Genomic DNA, 26,982 nt, shown 5'->3' on the forward strand with positions numbered 1-26,982 from the left:
CTCCTGTCTCCTCGGGATGAGCTGTCTAAAGACCGTTTGCGACGGTCTGCCTCATCGGCACGGGAGAACTGGTCCGCAATGTCCCACATCTCTTGAGCTGTTTGCGGACTGCATTCCACGAGCTTTCTGTAGAGAGCTCCGGGCAGGATTCCATTTTGGAATGCCGAAATGACAAGTAGATCATTGAGATCATCTACTTGTAGGCATTCCTTGTGGAACCTCGTCATAAAGTCGCTGATCTTTTCGTCGCGACCTTGACGTATAGAAAGCAGCTGAGCCGAAGTGATTCGGGCTTCCGCTTTCTGAAAGAACCTCCTGTGGAAAGCATCCATTAGATCTCGGTAAGATCTAATGCTGCCTTGGGGGAGGCTATCGAACCACCTTCTTGCGTTCCCGATAAGCAGCTCGGGAAACAGCTTGCACATATGGACCTCATTGAGACCCTGGTTCGCCATGTTATACTGATAGCGTCCCAGGAAGTCATGAGGATTCACTAACCCGTCATAAGTCATTGACGGAGTTCGGTAGTTCTGTGGCAAGGGAGTTCGGGTGATATCGTCCGAGAACGGAGTCTTCAATGCTCCGTACATGGCGAACCCGACATCTCTTCGGTATGGAGGAGATGGAGTTCTCCTGTGATTCCGGTACCGAGGAGGAACAGGAACATGTCGGGGTTGAGGATTCTTCTTCCTGGAAGACACGACACTACTGCGGTAGTGACTTTCATGTCTGGATGAGGAGGGAGAATCCACCGTTTTCGTCTCCGGCTTTTGGCCCTTTTGCAGGAAAATTAAGAACTCTTCCTGCTTCTCGGCCAAAAACAACTTGACAGCCTCGTTCAAATCGGGCTGCTGGGAAGACTCGGTGCGATGAGTCTTTGAGCGGCTTGTTCCTTCTCCGTGAGAACTGGAAGTAGATTTCTCCCGAGGCTGTTTTCCAGACCTGCGGGCTGGACTAGCTTCCTCATGGTTATCACGGACGGAAGCACGGGTATTATGTGATCTGGTATGCATTTTTTTGGTGGAAGAGGATCAAAAACTCGCTTTTATCACAGATTTGGTTCTCTGTTTCCCACAGACGGCGCCAGTGATGGTTGGGCGAATTTTTGATAGTAATAAATGCGGGTAAAACAAAATATAGATCACGACACAAGGAATTACGTGGTTCGATTTACTGAGGTAAATCTACGTCCACGGGAAGAAAGGAGGGCAAGATTGTATTGCTTGATCTGGTTTACAGCTTACAAATACAGACTTGCTATATGATATTTGATGTCTAGAGAGCTCTCCCTCTTTTGGTCTATCTGATCTAAGTTCTATTTATACATTGAACTAAGATCGTGGCTTGCATCACCACTAACTAGGTCGTGGCTTGCATCACCACTAACTAGGTAGTGGATGTCGTGGAGGTCATGAGATCCTGCATGGGTCCACTATCTCTTTGTTTGGTCCGCTATCCTGCATGAGATCCTGCATGAGTTGACACCACTAAATAGATCGTGTAGTGGAGGTCGTGGAGGTTCTGCATGAGTCCACTATCTCCCAGTTCGGTCGAATACTGAGACCAAACTGCTGAACTATTGCCGAGCAGCTTTTGCCGATCTGAGAGTAGAGCTTGATTGGTCGGCTTTTACCGAGCTGTAGGCTGGGGCCGAACTCTTTGGTAATGCCGAACTGATACTCTTCCTTGGGCTTTGGGCTGATGGGCCGTCACTGCTATTGGGCTTGTTTAGTACGTACCCCATCAAGTACCATAATAAGTTACTTTTTATAATATATTTTGAAAAAATAAATTATATTATTGCATAATAGATCATTAATACTCACTATCCGTCCCATTAAATATAAAATATTACTTTTCAGCATGATATTTTCCCTATTTCAAAATGGGATTAGATCTTTAAAATCATGAACTCAGGACAAATTTGTTGGGTTCAACAAAATTTAAATTTGTACTATAAAATATCACAAATTTTATATTATAGTATTTGTTATTTCTCAATCCATCTCAAACAAGATATATTCAATAAAAAATTTATTCCATGTGGACAACCGTGAAATGTTTATAATACTGTAAACCACTTTTTAATTTCGTAGCAAGGAGAATAAAAACCACATAAAATATCATATTAATTTAGGAGTGTCAATTAGGATAAAAAAGACTTCTAAGAATAAGATATAATAATTGATCAGCTATGAAAAAAAATATAAAATTAGTGATATTTTTTAGCCAATTTTGAAATTAGTAGAAAATACTAAAATTTTGACAAAGTTTATAATTTTATCTACCTATATCCTTTTAAATTTAGCTTTTGTCTAATAATCATACTCTATATTTTTGATATACAAATGGAGCTTATATTACTGGTCTGATTGTCTCTATATTTCACGATTGGATTCCATGTCCACCGTACCTGGACTCATACTCATCAGGCGGAACCGGAATCGGAATCGGAATCCATAAACCCTAACCACAATTCAAATCACCTAATTGTAATCCCGACTTCTCTTTCCTGTAGCTAATTTAGATTGTGTAATCGATCAATTATCATGTATAGATCTGGTGCCGTTATGGCCTGGAACGTCTTCAAGTTCTGTACGGCGCTGCGGGGGCTCGGCTCGATCATGATCTTACTGGTTCTCGGCGTCGTCGGCGTTAGCTATTACGCGGTCGTCATCACCAATTACGGCCCTGGACTCGCTGCTGGTGGCCTCGATTCACTCATCGCTTTCTTCGTCCTCGCGCTATTCCATTCTCTGGTATTCAAATACAGGATTTTCGTTTTTATTTGTTTCAAAATATGATGCTATCCTGTTTGTGAAATTTTGAATTCAATGATTTGAGGAGTTTGATCCGTCCGTTTCTTCAATTTGACTCCATTGGGAAATTTAGGGGATTTTTCTATGAATCTTTCTTTGGACTTGATAAGTGAAATAGAATGTTCGAGAATGACCATTTTGTTTTTGAATTAATGTGATCATGGAAAAAATGATTTTTTATTTTTTTGATTTCATGTGGTTAAGATCTTTTTAATCAGGAAGAACAGTGTGATGTGTGTTAAAACTTGTATTCTCGAAGCTTGATCAGCAAGTTTAGGATTACAGGAATGTCTACTACATTGATGATTATTGGATATTGAACTAGTCATCCTGTAAGTTGAAGTTAGTGTTCTATTTGTCTCATCGAAAGCTATCGAGATGTATTCATATATATTTTCTTTTTTCTTCATTTGCATCAGGCGTAGTAAATTGTGGAATCTTTGTGAGATTGTTCATTCACTGTCTTGAATCAGGGGGTCCAGAATCATATGAACTAGAAAAAGGACTAGGGATTATTTTGGTTTAGCTGTTTGCTGTCCAATTTGAAGGACTGATTTATATTTTGTAACTGTGGAATACTGTCTTCTGTTTGGCTATCATCTTTGAGTTTTCTTATAGAATGGGAGAGTAACATGTTGCTGCGTGACACATGCTATGAAACAAAATTACTAATAAAATTACTTGTTCTGCAGTTGGTGATGCTATTATGGAGTTACTTTTCGGTTGTCTTTACGGACCCAGGCACTGTGCCTCCGAATTGGCGGCCAGCAGCAGATGAAGAAAGGGGAGATAATGACCCATTAACTGCTTCAAAATTTCCATCTGACACAGAGAATGGTAGAGTTCGCTTTTGTAGAAAGTGTAACCAGTTGAAGCCACCTCGCTGCCATCACTGCGCTGTTTGTTAGTGCTTCTTGCATAAATACGGAGTAGGAGATTGTTAGATTTCAATATTGGTTTTTCTGTGATTGATGAGTTTGTGTTGAATTACCATCTTAGGTGGGAGGTGTGTACTGAAGATGGACCATCATTGTGTTTGGGTTGTCAATTGTGTGGGGGCTTTAAACTACAAAAATTTCCTTCTCTTCCTGGTATGATATTTTAACTTGCTGAATGTGATACTGGCTGGCATTCACCAATCTAGATGATGATGTGAATCTTTAATTGATTATTATGGTTTACAAATGCTGTTTGCCATAAGATATCTTTGGCACAGCAATTTTTGTTCATTGCGTTTCTCTTATTATAATTAGTATTGTCTCCCAAGGATTTTTTTCGTTTCAGGCATGGAAATGAATATGATCTGGCACTTAGTGGTTTTGTGAAGGCATTGATTAGTGATTGCATCTATACTTCATTAGATTAATGACATTGATTACATTATTTTCTTTTTTCGGTGCAGTTCTACACGTTCCTTGAGACCAGCGTTGTGACTTTATCATTACTGACACACTTCATTCAATTCTTTAGTGATGGAGAGATCCCTGGAACTCCTGGAACTCTTGCAACCACTTTTCTTGCATTTGGTATGGCGACCTCTCCCTTTTTCCCCTTTCCTGAGTTTTATATATTCTGCTGTGATATATGTAATGTTTGCAGTCCTGAATTTGGCATTTGCGCTGAGTGTGATGGGATTCCTGATTCTGCACATATCATTGGTGTGTGCCAACACAACAACTATTGAGGTATTTCACTTACTCTTTGTTCTCATAATCAAGATTAAGAATGAGTAAGGTCTCAACCTTATGGGATAGCGCTGATAAACCAAAGTTTTTGATATAACTTTCAGGATATGTTGAATGTCTATCTTTACTCCAGTGCTATATTTTCCAGAGCTACTTCCTAGAACTCCTTTTTTAGTCCTTCCATCTTGGCCCTTTGGTTATATTCCTCCGAAGCATGCAGTTGTTACTGTCATCTGATAATATTTTTTTCTGAATCACCTAACTTGAATTTTCTTTTCTTTCTTTATTCATAATTGGGGTTTATGTAGAGGTGATGGGATGATGTTTTGTTGATTTTCTATCCTAGGCTTATGAGAAAAAGTCTTCTCCAAAATGGCATTATGATCTTGGGAGAAAAAGGAACTTCGAGCAGGTAAGGCTATAAAATTTCAACTTCAGTGTCCTCTGGAGTAATAATTCCAACTGTATTTTGATATCTCTTTGATACATGCAGTTAAACTGACCACTAAAATAGTGGATTTCAATTCTTCAACATCCTTCATTTGTTTGTTTTGTATTAATCCAGTAACATATATCGATGGAGTATAATACACATCGCCTTTGGTTTGCACATATCTTATATGACTGCATGTTCTACGATAGGTATTTGGGATGGATAGGAAGTTCTGGTTTATACCTGGCTATTCAGAAGAAGATCTGAGACGTATGCCTGCTCTCCATGGCCTTGAATACCCTTCAAAACCCGACCTAGATGCCCAAGAGTTATGAGATTGATGATAGCGACAAACACATGATAGATTATCACATCTTGTTTAAAAATGGGTGCTGTGAGCTAGGAATTCTGTTTTTTTTTTCCATATAATATTTTTGTAGCGGCTGCCTTGTTCAGAGATATCAGCTGAGAATGGCGCAGAAGGAAAGTTTATGGGTGGGAGCTGTGATTAGATGATGATATGATATATGGTGCATGTGTGTTAGAGAAGAAAAAGCTATTATTCTATGATACAAGATGCTGACTATGGTGATGTGGCAGGCCGACCCAAATTTGTTGTAACTCTTAGGCCTTGTTCTTTCCAAATGTAGATTAGTCTTACGATTCCTCTGTATTGACACCTAATCCCTGTATTATAGTGAAATTCCACTTTTTCAATCTTGCTCTCAAGTATTTATACTTTCGATTCTTGAAAACTTTGGTCTCGTACAAATGTCTGGTGCTTGAATTTTCCGGTAGTTGCCCTACATTTTTACCTTAAAAATGTGTCAAAATACCTAACCATATAGTGGACTGTGTTTTTATTTTTAGTTAGTAGAGATAATACCGTTATAATAGCTATGTATCTGTGATTTCATTAGTGAGGTCGTATGTCATCCAAGGATCCGCTACCCATAATTAGTGTGGTTAAATATAATGATGCAATATTAGTTTATATAATTATATTTTAATAATTATATATAATTTTATACAATTTTTAATATTAAAATAAATATATCTTATTTTCCATTTTCCCTCTAAAAGTTGAGTTAATCAAACTTGCATACATAATATGTACAAAGAAAAAATGCTGACCTGACAAAGAAAAAATGGATCATGATGAATTTTAGAGCTAGTTTTTAGCCCTTATTGTGGATGCACCAATGGGTTGAGTGAACTTAGATGGGTGGATCAGACTTTAGGATGTAACTAATGGATTTTTAATCTTTTTTATGATAGCATTTTTATATAAGTTAATGGAATAAGAAAGGTGTTGTATAGTTCCATATTTAGTAAATTCTGAATAGCACATGTATTGAACACATAAATGGAGACGTGAAGAGTAATTGGCCAATAGTATTTATCTTATCATTCAAAAGAGCATGTTAAGGCCACCCGCAACGCGTCACGCGGGTGGCCCGTATTCCGTCACTAAGGGACGAGACGGCGGTGTGACGCGTTGCAGCGCCCCGTCTCGTCCCCAGCCCGTTCCGTGTTTCGTCCCGCCGTTACAAATGACGAGACGTCTCGTCCCGCCGTGTGATGAGTGGGCATCGTCATGCTGACGCAATAAATCATTTTTTTTAAAAAAATTAAATTAAATAAAAAAAATTTTTATTTATTTTTTATTTTTTTACTCTATAAATACTCCTAATCCATCCTCATTTCACACACAACTACACATCTATTCTTCTCAAATCATATCCATTTCATCTCCAATTTCATCTAACCTCTCATCACAAAATGTCCGGCGACGGGAACTCTGGCGGTGGCGGCTCCGGCGGGTTCGACATCAACGCGTTCGGCGACTGGGGGGCATGTACAATGTCCTCGGTGGTGGTTCCGGTTCGTCGACGCCGGGCACCCAGGGTTCGTCGACGCCGGGGGGTACCAACCACCCCATTTTGATGTGGATGCATACGCCCGTCCCTCCGCCCCGAGGTATTCGCAGAGATTATCCCAGATTCGGGAGGATTATTCCGTTGAACCCACTCCGGAAGAAGGTCGAGGCTGGGAGGAGGCCGAGGTGGTGGAAGCTCCAGGGCGGAGGCGGACGAGGAGGATCTAGGCCGGCATCCGTACGGCCCCAAAGAAATGCTGGTGGTGTACAACGCCTGGATCAGCGTCTCGTACGATCCCATCGTCGGGAATCAACAACCCCGGAAGTGCTTCTGGGAAAAGGTCACCGAGGCCTACCACGAGATTAAGCTGAAGGGCTCCCGCCGCCGCACATATAAGATGCTCCGCGCTCACTTTGACCGAGTCGACAGAGAGGTCAAAAAATTATGCGCCATCTACTAGAATGAAGCGGCCCATTACGAAAGCGGGGCCACGGGAGCCTACATTCTGAGGTCGGTTTTGCGAGTCTACTTCGATGACACCGGCAAAACAATTCAAATATGTCGATGTTTGGGAGGTCGTCAAAGGCGAGGAAAGGTGGGCCGACGGTGTGAGGTCCAGCTCGGGCTCGACCTCGAAGCGCACGAAGCACATGGCAGGTGGCCAATACTCGTCTAGTGAGGGCGGTTCGGGTAGCGCCGCAGGCGAGTTTGCCTCGCATGAGGTTGGAGGCACGACAGACGATGCCGGAGGGGTCCTCCCGTGGGCGCCGTCGGCCGCAAAGGAGAAATGCGGCGAAGGCGACTAGAGGGAGGAGGGGCGGAGCCAAATCAAGCCAGGCGGGCTCGGGCTGGGGCTCAGGCTCGGGGGGGACCCTCAAACTCCCTTATGTCCATGTACATGACCGCCACAATGACGAACACTTCCCGCATGACACCTCGCCAATACCAAGCCTATCTTAACGGAATTGCGTTTATGGCAGCACAACTTGGCATTCCGCCTCCTCACGGCTTTAGTACACCTCCACCGCCTTCAGGGGATGATTCACCGGCGGAGTAGTTTTTTTTATTTTCTATAAAATTGTATTTTAAATTATGTCATTTTTATTTTTTTAAGATTTTAATTATGTGTTTTTTTATTTTTTTAAATTTTAAGTTGTAATTTTATTTTTAATGAAAGTGTGTTTTTTTTAATTGAATTTGGTTGAAAATAAAAATAAAAAATGAAATTGAATGAATAGTAATTTAAGGGACGGAGGGTTGCAGGTTCCGTCCCTTAGTTAAGAGATGAAGTAAAAAAGTACAGTGAGGCCCATGAATAGTAATTTAAGGGACGGATAAGTGACAGCGTTGCGGATAGCCTAAGAGTTGCGAGACACGCTTGCACCTATAACAGAGAAAGGTAAATTGCAAAAATATATTTCTGATTTACCTTCTTAAAAAGCTAAATTATACTATACCTTCTTTAAAAATATAAGGCTCCTTTAAAAATATAAGGCTCCAAGAAAATAAGGTAAGCTAAAAAAACAAACAAAAATAATTAATTTTTTACCTTTTGTACGAAGGAGAGGTGTAAAGATACTTTTTCGTATAATAACCCTCAAATATCATTTCCATCAGAGCATAAATTTAAGAATACCCGAGCTCAAGTTGGTACAGCATACAAACATCTCAAGCAACATAAATTATAAGACAAACGCCCAAAGATCAGCATGCCACGAAGACCATATAAATTTAATTCATCTTTCACAAGTCAAAAGAAAAACTCGTCTGATATCAAAACATGCCTCAACAACAGCTAAGGAAAAGTGTCTTGGATACAGAGACTCTAGTAGGACTTCTATATTGATATATGACTTGATTAACAAATCCTCAGTCTCGGTTAAATTCTTTCTTCTAGGCCACGAGAGTGCTGGCGGTGGTAGATTCACTGCAGAGAAACAGAGCCAAGTTATAAAATACCCCACTTAACATGGTAAGGACAAAATCATGAGCTTGTTTTTGAAGTCAGCAAACAAAGATGGCAGTTTATGAATACTACAGAAAGTCAGAAACGGCTTAGTTATCAAAGTCAATATGAACTTACTACTTCCAGACAGGTGGAAGCTTCTTGGTCTTCTTATAGTAGCGAGCAAGTCTGTGGATTCTGCTCTCAACAAGAATGAGCCTGAACTTGGAATCTTTGTCCTTCCTGTTCCTCTCTAGATGCTTTCTGATGGCAACAGCTTTCTTAATGAGGTGGTACAAATCCTCAGGAATCTCAGGAGCAAGCCCTGTGTACAGGTAAAATTTAGAAACTTGCAGCAGTCACGGATTATGATCAGAACAAAGGATGGTCGCTGAACAGAAATACCATGTCCCTTGAGAATCCTCAAGATCTTGCTTCCAGTGACACTCTTCACCTGGGCAATGCCATGAGAATCACGAAGAATAACACCAATTTGGGATGGTGTCAAACCCTTTTTGGCAAACTTACAAATGTTTTCTTCAACCTAAATCGGAGTTGAACAATAAATACCCGAATAATCTATTGTTCATGAAATTTCAAAAGTTTATAACAAGAATAGCAAGTAAGCAGGCAAAGAGAGTTTACAACTGCAATTTCTAACTACATCAATGTATGGGTATTCTAGAAACAAAGTTTCTTCTATGAGTTCTTTCTTAGTAGGCTGGAGGCTAACAAACACAAACATATGAATTGCCATGTAAATCAACATTGAAGAGAGTAATTACTCTACAATCACTGGTGGATGAGAATTATGAACTTTTATTGAAATGAGAATTATTACTTAGATATATACTTTAAATCCTATAAATTCAAAATCTAAGACAAAACTTTTATTGAAAATTCTTGAACTGATAATCCAGATAATTAAGTTTATCAAGCCATAATCTTATCTTCAGTTTTTCACTATCAGCACTAAACTGAATGTTTGAACATAAGACAAAACCAATCATGTAGTATGACTAGAGGAAACACATCCAAATTAAGGACATTTGTATACCAAAAAGGCCTGTATTAATCAACAAACGGTAGAGAATGACCAGATTGTGCAGTTCACCCAATGAGAAAGCGAAGAAACCTCAGCACCGGTAGTGATTACTCAAAAAAATGATAACAAAGCACAAAACAATAAAGCATCACATTGTTCAACAAAACACAAGAGACACCATGTATAATATCAATCAGATGTACAGCTAACGAGAAAATCCGCCGAAGAGAAAAAAACAGGATAAAAGAAACATTAATCACGTACATCCTGGGAAGAGATTTTGAGCCAGCTCGGGGGCGTCCTCTTGTACGGAAGTGCCGACGCTGAAATACCCTTACTGTAATCATTGATAAAATGCAGTTTCAATAATTAGAAATAGAGACATAGATAAACGAAAGAAAGCAAAGAACAAAAAAAAGCTCACCCTCTGCTGTGCATACGTCCCATGGTGGCGGCTGAAGTTCGCGGCCCGGCGGAGTGCGGCGGCCGGTAGCTGATAATCTGGTGTGGGGAGATGCTGTACCAAACCCTAGAGTGGAGATCGAAAAATTGGGCAGTGAAAGGGTTTTTATATGTCACAAACATATTTGCAGTTCAGTCCTTAACATTTTCTTACCTTACATTATGACCCTGGAATTGAATATTAGGCTATCTCGTCTCGTTATATTTCAGCCCAGATAGAAGCCCGATCCTACTGAAACGGGCTAAATTATGAGAGACCCACCCGACCCGAATGATGCGCGCTTATCTTGTTAGAAGCAGCAATAAGAAATTAGGAATAGAAGATATCTTATCAGAGAAGCGTTGCTGCAAATGAGATTTCTTTGATCCTCAGCTTCTGCTAAAAGCTGTTAACTAACGTAAGTTGATCTGATCTCATTATCTGGAAATCGAGGAAATCATCCTTTATTTCTTATTCCATGCTTAGAATTGTGCATTTGTGTGTTTCACTAAGTTGCAAGCGTGGAACTGATTAATGCCTTTACGGGATAAACCCTAATACTCAATGTTAAATATCCTCTGAAATATAGGGCTATGTTTTGGGATAAGCTAATTTGTATTGTTTGTCACTTTTCATGGGGAATGTGTGAGTGTGTGTGTGGAGGGCAAGTTCGTTTGCTAATTTGTGCGTACAACTAGAAAGTTGCATACATTGCTATTGTTATTGTTATTCCTGTTCTCATTGTTATTGCGGTTCAAATCGTGCAAAAAGAGCTGGAATTCAGAAACTGCAGTTGAACTTGAATGTAGTGGTAAGCTGTTTGAGGGAGTATATAGTATGGTGCTGGGAAAGAGAATATGTGTTGGATGGAATCGGTTGCTTTTACTTCTTCCCATTGTTATTTTAATCCCCCACTTTCTATCAGGTAGATCATTTCATCTTTCCTTTAGGATTTTATGCTGTTTTTATGTTTAACAAATGGGATTAAGATGTTTCTTCCAGTCAAGGAGCTCCATCAACAAATGGATTCTCGGGATGTACCTAAGGAGAAGCCAAAGAAGCCCGATCATCTTATTCAAGGACCTGCTGCTGGGGAGGGACTTCACAATCGTTTGCAATGCCAAGGTTGGACAAATTCAGTCCCTCTGGGAAAAAAATTTAGCTTCTCTCTTCACGGTTCCCCAGTTTCTTTAAATATAAATATTTGTACACTGGTTTTATTGGCTCATCAATTTCTTAAAGATAAAGGGTTTCCATTCTTGCTGGATCTGGAACTGCATATTACGTTCCTTGCTATCTAATTCAGGCCACAGGCATTGAGCGCATTGATGATTCCTTACCAGTTTTATCCATATACAGTTTTAAACCTATATTTCCCTACTATTTGTCGTTGTATATTTCAATGTCCAGTAAGAATTCATGACTATGATAAACATATCATTCATTATCTGAGTTCTAACCTACAATATTTCAATGTTATCAAATAGCAGATATGGCAGTGCCATGGCGCTATGGCATGGCATTCGGTGATGGAAACGCCATAGTACCATGGCGCTGCCATAGCACCGCCATATCTGCCATTTGACAACATTGCGTGTGTACTGCATTTAGGAATGGGGCATTATGCAAGAAACATGGAGATTAGTGTTGTATTTTATGCTTTTTAATTGTTTTAATAGTTTTAGATGTTATATTTTTATTATTTTCTAATTTTTGAATTATATATAAATATATAAGTATTATTTTATTTATTTAATTATTGACCGCCATATCCGCCATACTAATACGCCATATCCCTGTGGCGGTTTTTAGGCGAACCGCCATAAGCCGCCATACGAGATTGATAACATTGCAATATTTTCAGGAACAAGGGCTCTTAATCGAACACAAATTCTGAAGTTTCGTAATAACTCCCTCCCATCGGTCCATGTAGCTTTAGTCACTGTGTTCACTACTTACAACTCCACTGCTGACAGCAGACGAAATGAATTGGTTACTGTTGGGAACATGTCATACAACAAAGTGGAGAGGTCGATGGCCATTTTGAATGTTTTCTTAAATTTTGTTCAGGTATTTTTTTATCATTCACTTTCAAAGCTACAATTATTGAAATGAGTTTGACTGCATAGAGTTATGACCAAACGTAAGTAGAAATATTAGTATGCATAGGATATTTACAGTTGTAAGTTTTATGAATAATCAGTTGTTGTAAAATTATAATTCAAATTAATCTTATGTACAAGTAATGATATCTGGAAATTCTATTCCTATCCACATGCGAGTAATTTGTCATCTTAGAAAGGTAAATGGGAAGTAGCACTCTTGTTTCCTCCTTCATAGCACTCTTGTCTCCTCCTTCCTCTTTATATGGTGAAATATGAAAATGACTCTTCAGGCATTTTCACATAACTTAAGAGCTGTTTAGATATCATAATTATCATTGGATATCTATGCTAAAATAAATTTTCTTCATGCTTCTATAAGATTAAGCTGAATTACGTATTATAGCTTAAGCAACATGTTGACAATTTGTTTTGTGAAATAGATTTGACTTGCTTTGCAGAAACTGTCCATTTTACAATATAAGCTACTGTTATCTCTATTTAAAAATTGGATGTGGATTATCTGTGAGTACTAATAGAATAAATATCATGGAAAGCATTTCTGAAGTCAGCGGGCCAGATATCCATAGTCAATAGTTTTAAGTCTGTCTTAGTTTTTGATTCGTTACACCTTTCATTTATCATAAGGCTTAGTCCCTAGGAAGGGGGTTGCAATTCTTGTAGTCTCTGTGTATGCACTACCAATTGGTAGGAATTTGCTGTTTGCTATAAGTTTCCTGAAACAACAATTTTAATACCATAACTGCCAGCAGTTTATGAAAAACTATACATCCATAATGAACTTTAGTAATGTGGGGTTGAATTATATATATGGCACCATCTTTCCCAATATATTTTCACTTGTCCTGACTGGGTCATAGTAATCACACTATCTGGATGCTGTATGTGCAATGTCTGAATGTCATTAAATTTTCTCAGTTGAATCTACTAATTTGTTGGTCTATTATGATCTAGGTAACTATGCCTGAAAGTCATGTTATCATTCTCACTGATCCCGCCTTTGATCTTCCACTGCATAGAGATATCGTCACCATTCAACCAATACAAGGTGAATATTCGAGAGACAAGTTGATGCTTCAAAGAATCAGGTCTTACATTGTAAGAGCGCAGGGCATTTTGGGAATTAGGACATTCTTTTTCCTAACTAAGTTTGATGACTCTTATTATGTATAGATACTTTATATGAAGGATATAAAGGTGGTAATCAACTACTACGTGTTACAAGAGCTGATTAAACTAGCCTTATTTTTGTCTTTACATGCTCATCTGATATTAAATGCAAGCATCTTGAGTTGACTTTCTTGGCGAACCTTTAAACTTTCTTGTTTGCCCATGGACTAGAATAGTGGTATTTTACCTATAGTTAGCATCTGATGGATATAAGCAAATTATAGTACTTATATGTTAAAGTTCTTCGTGTAAATTCTCTTCATATTGTACTTCACTTCTACTAATGGACGTCTTTATTTATTTAAGTCAGAGCTTACGTTCTATCATGCATGTAAGAACTTTTGGCAGATTTTCTTTAAAAGTTGATTTACAGTTTAGTAGCAAGACTTTCCCACACTCATTTGCAATACTGTTGTTTCTGCAGATGTTTCTACAAACAAAACTTGAGAAGCTGAAACAAAAGCAGGAACAAGTAACTCATTTCATTTTCACGGATTCTGACATAGCAGTAATAGGGGACCTTGGAGAAATATTTTCCGACTATCCTAATTTTGATCTGGCTCTTACATTTCGAAACAACAAAGATCAACCTCTAAATTCAGGATTCATTGCTGTAAGGGGTACTGCTGATGGAATTCAGAGGTACATTTTTTTCCCCTCTTTGATCTATTTTTATGATTTGATTGCAAGTTGCAAGAAGCTTTTGAGTTTCTGAGCCAATTCCATATGATGAACTTTGGTGCTTGATATGAGTGAATAGAATGAATGAATAATACTCTCTTTTTGTCTACAGGGGTGTGGCTTTCTTGCAAGAAGTACTAGCAGTTTACAGTTCAAAATTTATGCAAGCTTCTCGAATGCTTGGAGACCAATTAGCTCTTGCATGGGTTGTTAAATCTAAACCAAACTTTAACATGAAAAGGTTCTCCAGAGGAGAAGCTTTCCAAGAGATGATTGGCGGTGCTTCAGTGCTTTTCCTACCATGCTCTCTTTATAACTGGACACCACCCGAAGGTGCAGGCCAATTTCATGGAATGCCATTGGATGTGAAGGTAAAATATATGGTTATGGACTGCTGAAAATTGATTTGTTATTCATTTACTGGCTCAGGTTTTTGAACAACATTTTTCTCTCAAAACCTGCCTAATTTCTGGACATAGGTAGTTCATTTCAAAGGATCAAGAAAGCGACTGATGCTCGAGGCGTGGAACTTCCTGTCGTCTCATTCAAACCTCCCTGATATGCTCTGCCTTATCTTGAGAAGTGGAAGAACAAAATATGATTTCTGAAGGCTTCTTTTGCCGTTGCAACCATCATCATCATTGTCAGGTTGCATGATTTGATCCCTTCATTTTGAGCTGACATCGTTTCTACTTCCACCCAAGACGCCAACAATCTTCAGATGGATGTGTGTGTGTTTTGCCACCCGAGACCGCCACGTCTTGCACCAAGTGTAATCGTCTCCCTTTCTCAGTCTTCAGATGTGTGCGTGTGTGTGTTTTGGAGCCATGGGTCCAAAAATAGTTTGATTAGATGCAACAGATTACCTATGAAGTCAAGTTTTCACTTTTCAGGAGACTATGAATTCGTTATTGCTAGTATTTTTTTTTCTTGAAGAGGAAAAGAAATGTCCGTTTGCTACTATATCCTCGACACAGTGTTTGCAGTAATGTCATTGACTTAAAATAATATCACTTCCTTTAAACTGCTGAAACAAATTTGGTTTTCAGTTTTCACCAATTTGAATTTTAACAGCTACCGCTGAAACCAATTAGAACTAGATTATTAAAAATAGAAACCCTCTATCTCTACTTTTTTTCCTTTCTCTTATTTATTTCCTTTCTCTTACTTTACTCTCTCCACATAACACACAAAACAAAATAAAACTATATAAAATCTCGTGCGGTCTAAGATAAGAGTCATCTTCCTTGGGACGGGTGGAGTACTAGTATAAGTAATCTCACTTTCTTGGTTTCATATTCAAAATAGAACTAGATTTTTCAAAAAGCCAATTTTCTTTATTTATCCTCCCGTAATTTATTGGCATATACTATATACTCTTCGTCCTTAAAGAGAAACCTAAGTTTTCCTAATAAAAATCTTTAGGCTTGTTTTGCTTAAAAAAGTAACCCCTATCCATACTATCTTTATTTCCCCATAATGATTATCCTGTTCATATAGTATTTGGTTATTTATAGGTTCGCATTCAATAAAGATACAAGACATGAAAACAACCCCCTAACCCTAACTAGTCACTAGATTCTAAGACCCGTTCACCTTATTGGATATGCCAAGATATGAGGTTAATTCTTGGCATTTAAGGCTGTTCAGTATGTGAGATACATTTCTTACTGGCCCTAGAAAAAATGCACTGTTCACTAGTGTAATACACTGAAATGAATTCTGCCGAATTAGGTGGTTTATAAACCATGCATCGATTTTTGAACCAAGAAATGGATAAAAGATTACCGTTATACCCCATCACTTTCAATTCCCCCAATTCAAGGCTAGTCTTCTACAATTAAATCAAGGACTCTCTCCTCTCTCTATCTATCATCTTCATTATGAGTTCCGATTTTGTTGGTGGCTCGCCGCCGTCGGCGGCGGCATCGGGGAATTCGGAATTGGCTACGGCGGCAGCGCCGTCGATGTCTATGGAGCTGTGGCATGGTGTGCGGGGCCGCTGATTTCGCTGCCGAAGAGAGGGAGCCCTGTCATCTATTTCCCCAGGGACACGTGGAATTCCTTCCCGAGCATCCTGTTGTAGCTTATGATCTCTCCGCGTTGATGATGTTAAACTCCATGTGTGTTTGTTTTTTTCCTCCTTTTTTGGTTTTGATTTTTGTCGTTGGTTGTGTTAAAGAATTGAAGGCGGTGTCACCTCTCCACTTATAACAGGCGATCCTCGACAAAATTCCTTGTAAGATTCATCCAGAATTTTGAGATGCCGGAAAACTCTTCATCCAAGACAGATTCAAGGTTCCGGTGGAGGGAGGTGAGCTTGATGAGGAGATTGGTGTCGAGTTGATTAAACAATTGAGAATAGGTCATTGATTGTGGTTATTAGTTTGGTGTTGATTATGGTAAATTTGAGAATATCTCTGTTGCAATATCTTCGTGGAGGAAGGAATTAGAGCAGCAAGAACTAAATTTGTGAATTCAAGAGGGACATAGTAGACATTTCCTCGTGAACAGTGTATGGATACAATAACTTCATATGCATATCTGGAGTCTTATTCTTGGATACTAAACATGCTATAACTCCTTCCATTACCCATTTAAACAGTATCCCAAATCTTGCAAGAATTAAAACCGGGCATTTCTAAAATGACAAGGTGAACACGTAAAAGAACCCACTAAGATTCATTACCAAAATTAGTGAGTCCCTAAACATGGAAAACAGCTAAGTTCCTTGTAAGCATGGCCAGAGCGGCAAATAAGGGAATAAAACAGAATTTGGTCACTTTTTCATGTAAAGGACTCCAAAATGTGCAGGTATTGGTAACCAAGCAACCAAAGTTCATTTTATCGGCAAATTGGATTACGAATTCCACAACAAATACAATCAATCCCATGAATCACAAAATCTTGTGTGTGGGGCCGTTTCGTTTGATGCACATCACAAACACACCGGCCACAAGAACTTCAATGTGAGATCATGATATAGATTACGAAACAATTATAAGAATCAAAATGGTAATAAAAGAATGAGTAGTTCCACTATCATTGTGTGCTCTTCTTGCCACTCCCACCGTGCAAACTTCTTCAGCCCCGTACGTCTGATAGGCTTATACCCGAGAGCTCCCTCTGAGCAAAACTTATATTGGCATGTGTAAACTGAACATCCCCATTCCTAGGCACCTTCATAACCAACCTCTTCGCTTTCACCTTCACCAATCTTCACAAGATCCGAGACAGGCACGGCCGAACTGTTCCCCAAACCCTTTCTTCTTCCCACCGCTGCCGGTGCTCTTCTCAGCAGTATCCAATGCAGCCAAACAACCCTTCACTATATCATCAATGTAGGTGAAATCTCTCGCCACAGTCCCATGATCACCAGCCTCGAAGATGGGAACATATCCCTAGTGAAGAAGAAATACGCCATATCCAGCCTCCCCCACGCCCCATAAACCGTGAACAATCTCAATCCGGTGAGGGAAAGCCCGTTGATGTGCTTGTAAGTATGTGCAATCTCCTCACCAGCCTTCTTAGTTGCAGCATACAAACTAGCATGCTGATCAGTCCTATCCCTCTCCGATGACGGCACCTTGGTGTTCAATCCATACACCGAGCTACTCGAAGCCCACGCAACGGAAGGCTGAGGTTTGCAACCTTTGCAAACCTCAAGCAAGCTGACTAATCCAGCGATGTTGCTATGCACAAAGAGTCATTAGTAAATAGTAACAATATCTATGAGAGTTTAACTGCAATTAAGAGTTTATAGGGTTTATCTTCCAACAGTTTCTTTACCAGTTACTTAGTTCACTTCACTAGACAGATTTTGTGACTTTTTCTATAATAAAAAAGGGACATTCCTAACTTAGAAACAGAAAGAGATACCAAGTTAATTACTACGTAACAGTGGAATACCCTAATTCAAAATTCCAAAATGTTGGTATTATACATCAAACTCAACCATTTAAAATGTTATAAGGTGACACAAAGTTCTCTCTCTCTCTCTCCCTGTTCCACTGCCTTTACAGTTATTGCAGTGAGAAATTATATAGACACGCATGTAGTTATAATCTAGGATATATTATTGCTCTTCACATGGCATGGCATGGCATGGCTGGCCAAGTTGACAAGAATACATCACACAAAACACTAATTATTTTTCAAGAAATGCTCACAACAATTCAATCTATGTCTACAACAAACATAATTCCCAGTATTAAACGTGTTTTTTTTACTGTTAAAACAATTCTCACTGTAATCTGCGATTCATCGTTCATTCGCTTCCTCGTCTTTCAGTGCTTGGAAAACGTAGCAAGCACATCAAAATAGTTGGGGAAGGTCTTACGGATGCATCCGGGGTCCTTGATGGTCACTGGAACCTCAGCACATGCAGCGAGAGAGAAGGCCATCGCCATCCTGTGATCATCATACGTGTCAATGGCCGTCACATTCAATTTCTCGGGTGGTGTGATCACACAGTAATCAGCCCCTTCCTCAACCGTTGCTCCCAACTGAAACATAGATACGAGTAGAGCAATGATATAAGATCACACAACACGATAGATATCCATTCTATCTATCGAGGAGGCACGCCTAAAGAGCAACAAACCTTTCTAAGTTCAGTGCATATGGCAATCATTCTTTCGGTTTCTTTAACCCTCCAGCTAGCCACTGCAAACAAATGAGGGAAAAGAAGTCAGCTTAATTAGTATCGAAAGTAGAAGAATCTGAGGAAAAGGAAACAAAGTGAGCAAAAGTTGATCAAAGAAATTGAGAATAGATGTTCCTAGTTCAGGTCCATTGTTTCAAGATAGGATAAAGGATTAAAAGTAAGGTATCATTTATGTTGCTTTCGTTTTCATTTTTAACTATATCGAAACCCCCTGTGTCCAACTATTTCACCCATTACTATTCACTAATTAAACAAAATTACAGAAGACATTGAAAAGAGGTTGCCAAAAGCTTGTTATACTACTTGAATTAAGGCGGCCATACCATCTCTTATAGCAGTGGGTCCATCTGCGAAAAGTGCCACAACAGCGAGAGTCATGGCCACATCGGGCATTTTGTTCATGTTTATGTCAACAGGTCGCAAATGTTTCCTCCCAAATGCATCACGAGGAGGTCCTTTAACAGTCACACTGTTCTCGGTCCAGGTGACTTCAGCACCCATTTTTTCAAGAACCTCGGCAAATTTAACATCACCCTTCAAAACACAGGAGAAGAAGATATTAGAAATTGAAAACCTCAGGAAGATCACAACATCGTATGGGGTCCAAATACCGGCAAACTGCTTGTTCCACACCCTTCAACAGTAACGGTTCCACCAGTAACAGCAGCACCGGCCAAGAAGTAACTGGCGCTCGAGGCATCGCCTTCCACATAGCCTTTCCCAGGAGACCTGATGAATGCATCAAGTCAAAGCTTCGACAAAATCGAGTTACTCTTAGCTGCTTACAGATTAGTGGAGAGAACTTACTTGTACTTTTGACCTCCTCGGACCAAGAACCGGTCCCAGCTGTCACTGTGCTCTACTGAGACGCCAAAGCGTTCCATCAAGTGTCATCTCCACATAAGGCACGGAAATGAGTTTGTCAATGATTTCAATCTCAACATCTCCTAAAGCCAGGGGTGCGGCCATGAGCAGAGCAGTCAGGTATTGGCTGCTTATGGATCCAGATAGTTTCACCTGCAAACATAAGGAAAGAACAGAGAGAAGATAAATCATAACTTCTCGGTCTTCTAACGGAAAAGTGCTGTTTTCCTTCCCAAATGAGGAAGAAAAGCTCAGAGGGAGGGAGAAGTTCATTCAGTACTCTTATCCAGATCAAGTACATGTCAAATATCTTGGCACCGAAAACAACACTCACAATAGCACATTCGGTACTTTGAATGAATCCATCTATCCAGTTCCAATATGTAAGAAGAGTAATAAGGCAGAAAATTCAACATTTATTAGCTTCTCCCAAGTCTCATTTATAAGCAGAAAGTTGTATCGTTTCGTCTTAGAGAGAATTGACAAGATAGATATCAGTTTGAAGCTTGCATATGACGTTACTGTACGTGACATAGTCATGCAAGCATGCCTGAATAATTACCACAAACGCAACTAAATTTCATATGAAACGAAGACCCACCTTCCTGCCAGGAAGACCTCCTTTTCCAGTAACACGAACAGGGGGACAATCAGTGCCCAGGAAACAATCAACTTCAGCACCAAGCTGCTGAAGTCCAGTGACTAAATCACCAATAGGTCTCTCTCTCATGCGAGGAACTCCATCCAGCACATAGCTGAAAGTAATAGCAGAGTATATATGCCAGACAGTAAGAAACTCGATCACACTAAGGATTTAGTAGCCGCTTAGCATGCAAACAAATCAATCGAAATATTTTATTGTATTAAGTGCCCCTTGCAGATACAGCATTTGTCTAAAAACTCAAACAGAATCACAAGAAACGCTCTCAAGGATCAGGCATAAATATAATACAAGTGGAAAAGTGTGTAAATAATATACCTTGCATTCCCGCCAGCAGCAACAACTGCAGCAGTAAATGGGCGCATCGCTGTTCCTGCATTTCCCAAGAAAAGTTGAATTTCTTCCTTAGCTTCTTTAGAAGCTGGAAATAAACCACCCGAGCCTCCCACAACCGCACGTTGATTAGCTTTGTCTTCTTCCACATCTAGCCAAAGAGTCCTTAAGGCACCAAGCATATAATGAATATCATCATTGCTTAGTAAGTTGTCCACAACAGTTGTTCCCTGGAAAACATGTAACGTTATTTCAGGAACATTCTTAAAAGAAGACATAAATTCAAAAATTAATAGATAACTGTGGAGCGCGTTCAAGATCCACCAGAAGTTTGTTGCATCTTGTGACTGACTAACTTATAAATTTACAGATAAAAAAGTAAAATATACTTGAAATTGACCTGTGATAAGAGCCTAGGGACTCCTAAAGTATTTCTAACATTAATCAAATGAAAATTTGAGGTTGATGTGAAAGGTTCAAAATGTGATAATATATATAAAAGAACAGAAAATTTATGTGATACTTTTCTTCTCATACTCTCATCTTCAGCTACAGACGAACAAGTGTTTCAAACAAGTAATCCTAAAGAAAGATATTCCAGCATAAGTATTGGAGATAGATTCACCAATTACTAAACTATTACTCCCTCCGTCCCATAGAAATTCATCATCTCTATGCCAACCACATAACCAAAGGGGGAGATTTCTTGGCAGCTTAATAATGAAAATATAACTACTAGTATGTGAGGCCTTAACTGCCAGGTTTTACTGAAATAGATCTAGTCTTGTCTCAAACTCGCAAGAGTAACATAATGCTCTACACAAAACAAATGATACCACGAATACTGAAATACTAAAATCAATTTTATGATCTCACTCACATTCAGTATTAAAACAAGTGTGCAGAACACATAAATAAACATTGCGTTTATAACAATAGATCAAAAATGTGCCACCTTCAAGACCAATAGCCATAAAAATAAACCCTTTAATATAACATGCATTTGGGCAATTTAAGAAAAAGGAAAAAAATGGACAATCAAGTGTGTAAGTAATATACATCAGACAGAGCAGCAAGAAGCAAAATTCGGTTGGAGAGTGATTTAGAGCCCGGCAACTTAACAGTGCCGGAGATTTCTTTGATGGGTTGTAGCACGATCTCCGGCATCGTCGACGGCTTCTCCGCCGTCGCGATCGAAGCCACAACTCTCAATTGGTTTGTCTTTTTAACCGTCAAGATGGAACTTTTAGACAAACCCCACGATCCTTTCGACGAATTGTTGAGAGTCTTGGGGGCGAAAAACAAAGAAGAGGAAGTAGAAGCCGGAGATTTAGCATTAGGAATTGAGAATTTGGGCGGGGCGATATTGTGCGCCATTAATTATGAAGAGGTGTTTTTGAGCAAGTGAGAGGAGAATGTGATGATTGTTGATCCCTTTCCCAGAATCTGAGATATGAATTGGTATAGATGTAAGAGCATGCACAACGATGGCACCGGCCTCGCGTCCGTCCGAGCCGCTGGCAAGGACGAGGCTTGCCGCCACTGCGCTCGCGCCGCTGGCACGGCGCTGCTCGATGCATCGAGCAGTGCCGTGCCAGCGAGCAGGACACGTGGCGAACGGCGATTGGGCAACGGCATAGCCGTTGCCTTTGAATATTTTTTTTTATTAAAAATTGGTTTTTAATTAAAAAAACCGATTAAAAATTAAAAAAAATCACTTCAAAAAAAAAATATCCGTTTTTTTACCACTTTTTAATTTTTTTAAAATTTTTTCCCCCAAAAATACACATTTTCATCTATAAATACCCCCACTTTCACACCCAAAAATTCACATCAAACTACACAATTCTCATATTCATTCTTCCATATCCATTCTCAGTCTTTCTTCCACCCTACAACATAACAATGTCCGGCCAAGGCGATGACCACCCGCCCTCTCACGGTTGGAACCCCGAATGGTTCGGTTCACAACCGTTTCCTAGGTCAACTATGACCCCACGCAACTTCAAACGCACGAGACCATGATATTGGGTCTCCAAAAACAATTGGGGTTAGTGCCGCCGGATCAGTAGTCTTCTACGGGTAATATTAGCCAATAATTATGTAATTTTAATTTTTAGGAGTTTAATTATGTAATTTTTAATTTTTAGTATTTTAATTATGTAATTTTTAATTTTTCGGATTTTAATTATGTTTTTTTTATTTTATTTGTAATTTGTAATATTTATTGTGGTTTTTTAATGAATTTTAATATTATGGAAATGTTTTTATTTAATTGAATTTTAAATTGAATTGTGATCGTCCTTCGGAAGAGCACAGTTGTGGGTGTTGTGCTCTTGCCAGAGAGCATGCAGGAATAGTGGCGTCGGGCCAACAACCGTACTCGCTGGCAAGAGTACGATTGTGGATGCTCTAAAGATGAGCGAAGGGGGGTTAGGTTGAAGTTCAACTAAGCAAGGTCAGTGTCACGAACGACTCTTGTGCCTTCAACATGGGTAATGGGAATATATTGCAACTTCAAGAGCTTCAACAAGGACGAACCATTCTCTCTTCCAAGATTTCATAACTTATGTTATGATTTCATTTGCCTATATAAGGGCCGTTTGGTGGAAGATCTTAAACATCTATGGTCCGTTAATTAAATTACAAACCGATAATGTTGCCAATTCACTTGTTTGTCCAATTTTAAAGAATTACTAATGAGTTGAAGAATTAATAAAGACAAGAGCTAAAGTCTTGAAGAATTAGGGAGTTAAGTGCAGAACAAGGGAAAGAGCTCGAGCCGGTTGATAACTAGGCACTTGATGCCCTGCCCCTCTTACTGTAGCAAATGTTATCTCTCCTTTATAGAAAAATAGATCAAAGTTGTTGAAATCAATTTTTAGATTTGCGCATACCTCTCCACCAAGGAACCACACAGTTTTAATAGGAAGTTTCAATTTGTTAAGGGAATTCTTTGTTGAAGTAACTGGTACTCTTCCATCTGTGTCTCCGCTGCAATATACAACAAAAACTTGTTATGATTTCAAATAGTATCAATCAATCATAAACTCAATAACACAGCCTGAATTAAAACATATATGTGAGAGAGAAGTTGTTAAATTTACCTAAATACCCAAACTCGAAGCCCGTTAGCCATAAACTCTTGCAGAAGTGGAAGAATAGTCGCGTCCATTTTTCGAGCACCTCGCTACAAATATTGAACAAAACTGGGCTCAGCATAAATTTACCTATAAACCCATTTTGCAGAAATTTTAGTGGAAAATTAGATATTAGTACTACTATAATTCAATCATATATATACATATTAGTAAAATTATGTAATTACAAAAAATAATTACCTGCATGGTTCCCAGTCATAAGGGATTTTGGTAACATTGGCATGAAGTGCTTTCTGAGCATCTTTCCTATTCAAATATGCATACACATAATAATCACTGCAAGGATCCATGTGCGACACCTGAATTATTCAATATATATGAGTATTATTATTATGATTGTATAAAATAAAATATAAATAAGTGATAAGAAAGGAGAAAGTATATGTTACCGAAGCCCTGATTGGTTTTTGAGTGAGATCAGAGTTGTGCGTGGCAGAGGGGAGTCTGTAGATATCAATTTTATTAGTGTTTTTATCAACTTGTTGCTGAGCTTCGTTGCATTTATCCGATTGCTCGGTCGCCTTAGGGGAAAAATCGCAATATCTCAATACTTGTTTCGTGATTTCATCCTATACGATAGCATGGCTTCCAAAGTACTCGTACATCACTATTGCATCTGTCTCGTCGTTTATCACAGCATTTCCAATCTGCATTCATAACCACGCCAAATATAAATGTCTCATTTTTCAATTTCAAATTTTATTTGTGAATAAATAGCCATACTAAGATAAATGTTACTAGGGTTTAATTAGGGTTTATAATTGTGGAATTGCCCTTTAAATGGACATTACTATATAATTTCCCCATGCTCATCTAAAAATGAAAATCCACTCATAATCAATGCACAAATAAATTTAAAAAAAAACTTCCAAGAATTCCCTTTAGATTTATAATTGTCTTGCCAGCCTTTTTATTATGATGGAGAATTGTGTGTGCCAACTGAGGCACATAATGGCCTGCATAACTCTCCCCAGAGATAAAAAATTCTCTCCCTTTGTACTCAGGAAACCTCTCCAACCAGTTCACCAAGAATGCATAGTTGTCGATGGCCGTCTTCGCGTCGCCTCCACTTCTAAAATCCGACGTCGTGTTTGAGTACAATAACCCAACGCCAGTAGGAGACTCCAAAAACAACAGATTTGCAGCTTCAAAAAACAACAAATTTTGTTCAAAAAGTAATTAAATATACATTCGAACGCGTAATTAGATACCATGATGCCCATGACCATGGATTTTTGTAGGGGGTTTTGCCATCACTGTGGACATGGAATGGCCCAAGCTCTTGCATTGATCCGTATGCAAGAGATGAGCAGCCAGCTCTGTTCAAATTTCAATAATATTTAAATTTCAAACTTACCAAAGCAATGAGAAAGAAAAAAAGTGAAGAAATTGATCACCTCCATTGAGCCATAGAAGAAGAGGCATTTTTTTGTGATGAGCGCGTTGAGGTTGAGCCTCGACAAAGTAGTAGTAGAATGCTCGACCAGTGGGCTGCTTCACGGTCACGTACCCACCGTACTGTTTGGCCGGGATTGGGGGCTGGCCGGGTAGTTTCTCGATTAGGTCATTCTCTTTCAACCCTCTTTGGGAGAGAATTTCGACGTTGTGGGAGTGATGGCTTGCATTGAAATAGCTTCTATCAATGCTGTTTGTATGAAACTTCTCCTTGTAAAGGCGAGAGAGAGAATCGATATGATTGGTAGCATTGATTTGAGGCCATTGAAGTAGTACAATGCCAAGAAGAAGGAGAAATGTTGTGAGGGTATACATTTTTTTGGTGTACAAGAGAAGATGAAATTGCTGGATTTAAATAGAGTTAAACAGGAGGTATTAGAGGAAAGTAATCATTTCCTTATTAATGTGTTGATTTTGTATTTATCGTAATTGATCATTGTTTTTATACCATTGTAATTTACCTTAGATAGAATCTGTCATTGTATAATTTATATTTGTAATCTGACAATAATTCAGTACCAATTCAGTATTTGTATATGGTATCATGCATATATATAGTGAGCTGACCGATATATTTAGTTCATATTTACATTAATAATAAGCTATTGTCTTGCACACATTTCCTTTCATGTTTCTTTTTAGTTATGTAGTCTTTTTAGTTTTTAGTTATGTAATTATTATTCAGTTTTGTAGTTATTTTCGCTTTAGTTATGTAGTCTCATTAGGTTTTAGTTATGTAGTGAAGTAACTATTATTTTCAGTTTTGTAAATATTTGCGTTTAGTTTTTAGTTATGTGACTAATTTTTTTAGTTTTGTAGGAGTAGTAAATTTGCGCTCGTGATTTGTTTTGCAGTTATTAGGTGATTTACTATTTCTTAATTATTTTGATTTTTAATATTATTATTTTAGGTGGTTTACTGAATATAATTGATTTTAATATTATGCTCTACTATTTTTATTGTTTTACGTGACTCAGTTAAAAAAATTCCTTGCTATTTTTAATTGTTCTTATTTTAAATAAGTATTATTTTATTTTTATTATTTTATGTAATTATTTGTTGTACAATTTTCACCTTCATATAAAAAATTATGAATACAATGATGGCCGCGAATATGCTTCAGATGTGGATACAGTAAATTAAAGAGAAAGGGGCTCAAGCCCCTCCTAAAAGTTATTTTTTTAAAAAAAATGGTGCAGGCTCTCTTTTTATTTATTATTATTATTATTATTATTATTATTATTATTATTATTATTATTATTATTATTATTATAAAATGGTGCAGGCTCTCTTTTTGTTGCCAAAGACGACTGTATAACATTACTATTATTTATTATATAATGTTGCAGGCTGTTTTAAATGCTCACTATTTTAATTGCTACTACCGTCTAAAAAAAGATAAAATTGTAAATAACATGAATTACGTAGTATAGTAATAGAGAAGGATGGAAAATATAGTGAAAGTAGTGTTAGTGAATTATGAATTCTATATTTAGAATGATATATAGTGTTAATATTTATTTAAAACTTTTTATATTTTTAATTAGTCTAATTCTAATGGAGACCTAAAATAGTAAATTAGTCTTTTTTTTTATCGACGGAGGTAGTATTATAAAATG

General features: G+C 38.4%; 3 protein-coding genes and 3 pseudogenes across 5 annotated transcripts; 2 read left to right on the plus strand and 4 right to left on the minus strand.

Moving 5' to 3' along the window:
- Window positions 1-2,329: 2,329 nt before the first annotated feature.
- Window positions 2,330-5,654, plus strand: LOC121797394 (probable protein S-acyltransferase 14). The gene is made up of 7 exons (XM_042196148.1): window positions 2,330-2,759; window positions 3,512-3,722; window positions 3,819-3,910; window positions 4,222-4,345; window positions 4,419-4,504; window positions 4,851-4,916; window positions 5,147-5,654. Exons 1-7 carry the CDS (start codon window positions 2,550-2,552, stop codon window positions 5,270-5,272), a joined length of 915 nt encoding a protein of 304 aa, XP_042052082.1. The 5' UTR covers window positions 2,330-2,549; the 3' UTR covers window positions 5,273-5,654.
- A 2,873-nt stretch (window positions 5,655-8,527) lies between these two features.
- Window positions 8,528-10,390, minus strand: LOC121795839 (40S ribosomal protein S13). The gene is made up of 5 exons (XM_042194473.1): window positions 10,232-10,390; window positions 10,072-10,144; window positions 9,168-9,306; window positions 8,901-9,087; window positions 8,528-8,744 (listed from the first exon to the last, which is right to left on the minus strand). The coding sequence occupies exons 1-5, from the start codon at window positions 10,252-10,254 to the stop codon at window positions 8,711-8,713; spliced, it is 456 nt and encodes a 151-aa protein (XP_042050407.1). The 5' UTR covers window positions 10,255-10,390; the 3' UTR covers window positions 8,528-8,710.
- A 122-nt stretch (window positions 10,391-10,512) lies between these two features.
- Window positions 10,513-15,260, plus strand: LOC121795838. 3 transcript variants are annotated; one of them, XM_042194470.1, is made up of 8 exons: window positions 10,513-10,667; window positions 11,059-11,174; window positions 11,252-11,374; window positions 12,114-12,319; window positions 13,327-13,470; window positions 13,967-14,184; window positions 14,336-14,594; window positions 14,703-15,260. In XM_042194470.1, exons 2-8 carry the CDS (start codon window positions 11,087-11,089, stop codon window positions 14,829-14,831), a joined length of 1,167 nt encoding a protein of 388 aa, XP_042050404.1. In that variant the 5' UTR covers window positions 10,513-10,667; window positions 11,059-11,086; the 3' UTR covers window positions 14,832-15,260. The 3 variants fall into 3 exon arrangements, with proteins under 3 accessions (XP_042050404.1, XP_042050405.1, XP_042050406.1); XM_042194471.1 differs by having other exon boundaries at window positions 10,562-10,667; window positions 11,021-11,174; XM_042194472.1 differs by lacking the exon at window positions 11,059-11,174 and having other exon boundaries at window positions 10,562-10,667.
- A 1,818-nt stretch (window positions 15,261-17,078) lies between these two features.
- On the minus strand, window positions 17,079-17,926 carry LOC121796932 (annotated as a pseudogene).
- On the minus strand, window positions 17,917-22,173 carry LOC121797395 (annotated as a pseudogene).
- Window positions 22,174-23,491: 1,318 nt separating this feature from the next.
- Window positions 23,492-25,678, minus strand: LOC121796933 (annotated as a pseudogene).
- Between the last annotated feature and the right edge of the window lie 1,304 nt (window positions 25,679-26,982).

The sequence above is a fragment of the Salvia splendens genome, chromosome 3, assembly GCF_004379255.2.
Source record: "Salvia splendens isolate huo1 chromosome 3, SspV2, whole genome shotgun sequence".
Lineage (NCBI taxonomy): Eukaryota > Viridiplantae > Streptophyta > Magnoliopsida > Lamiales > Lamiaceae > Salvia > Salvia splendens.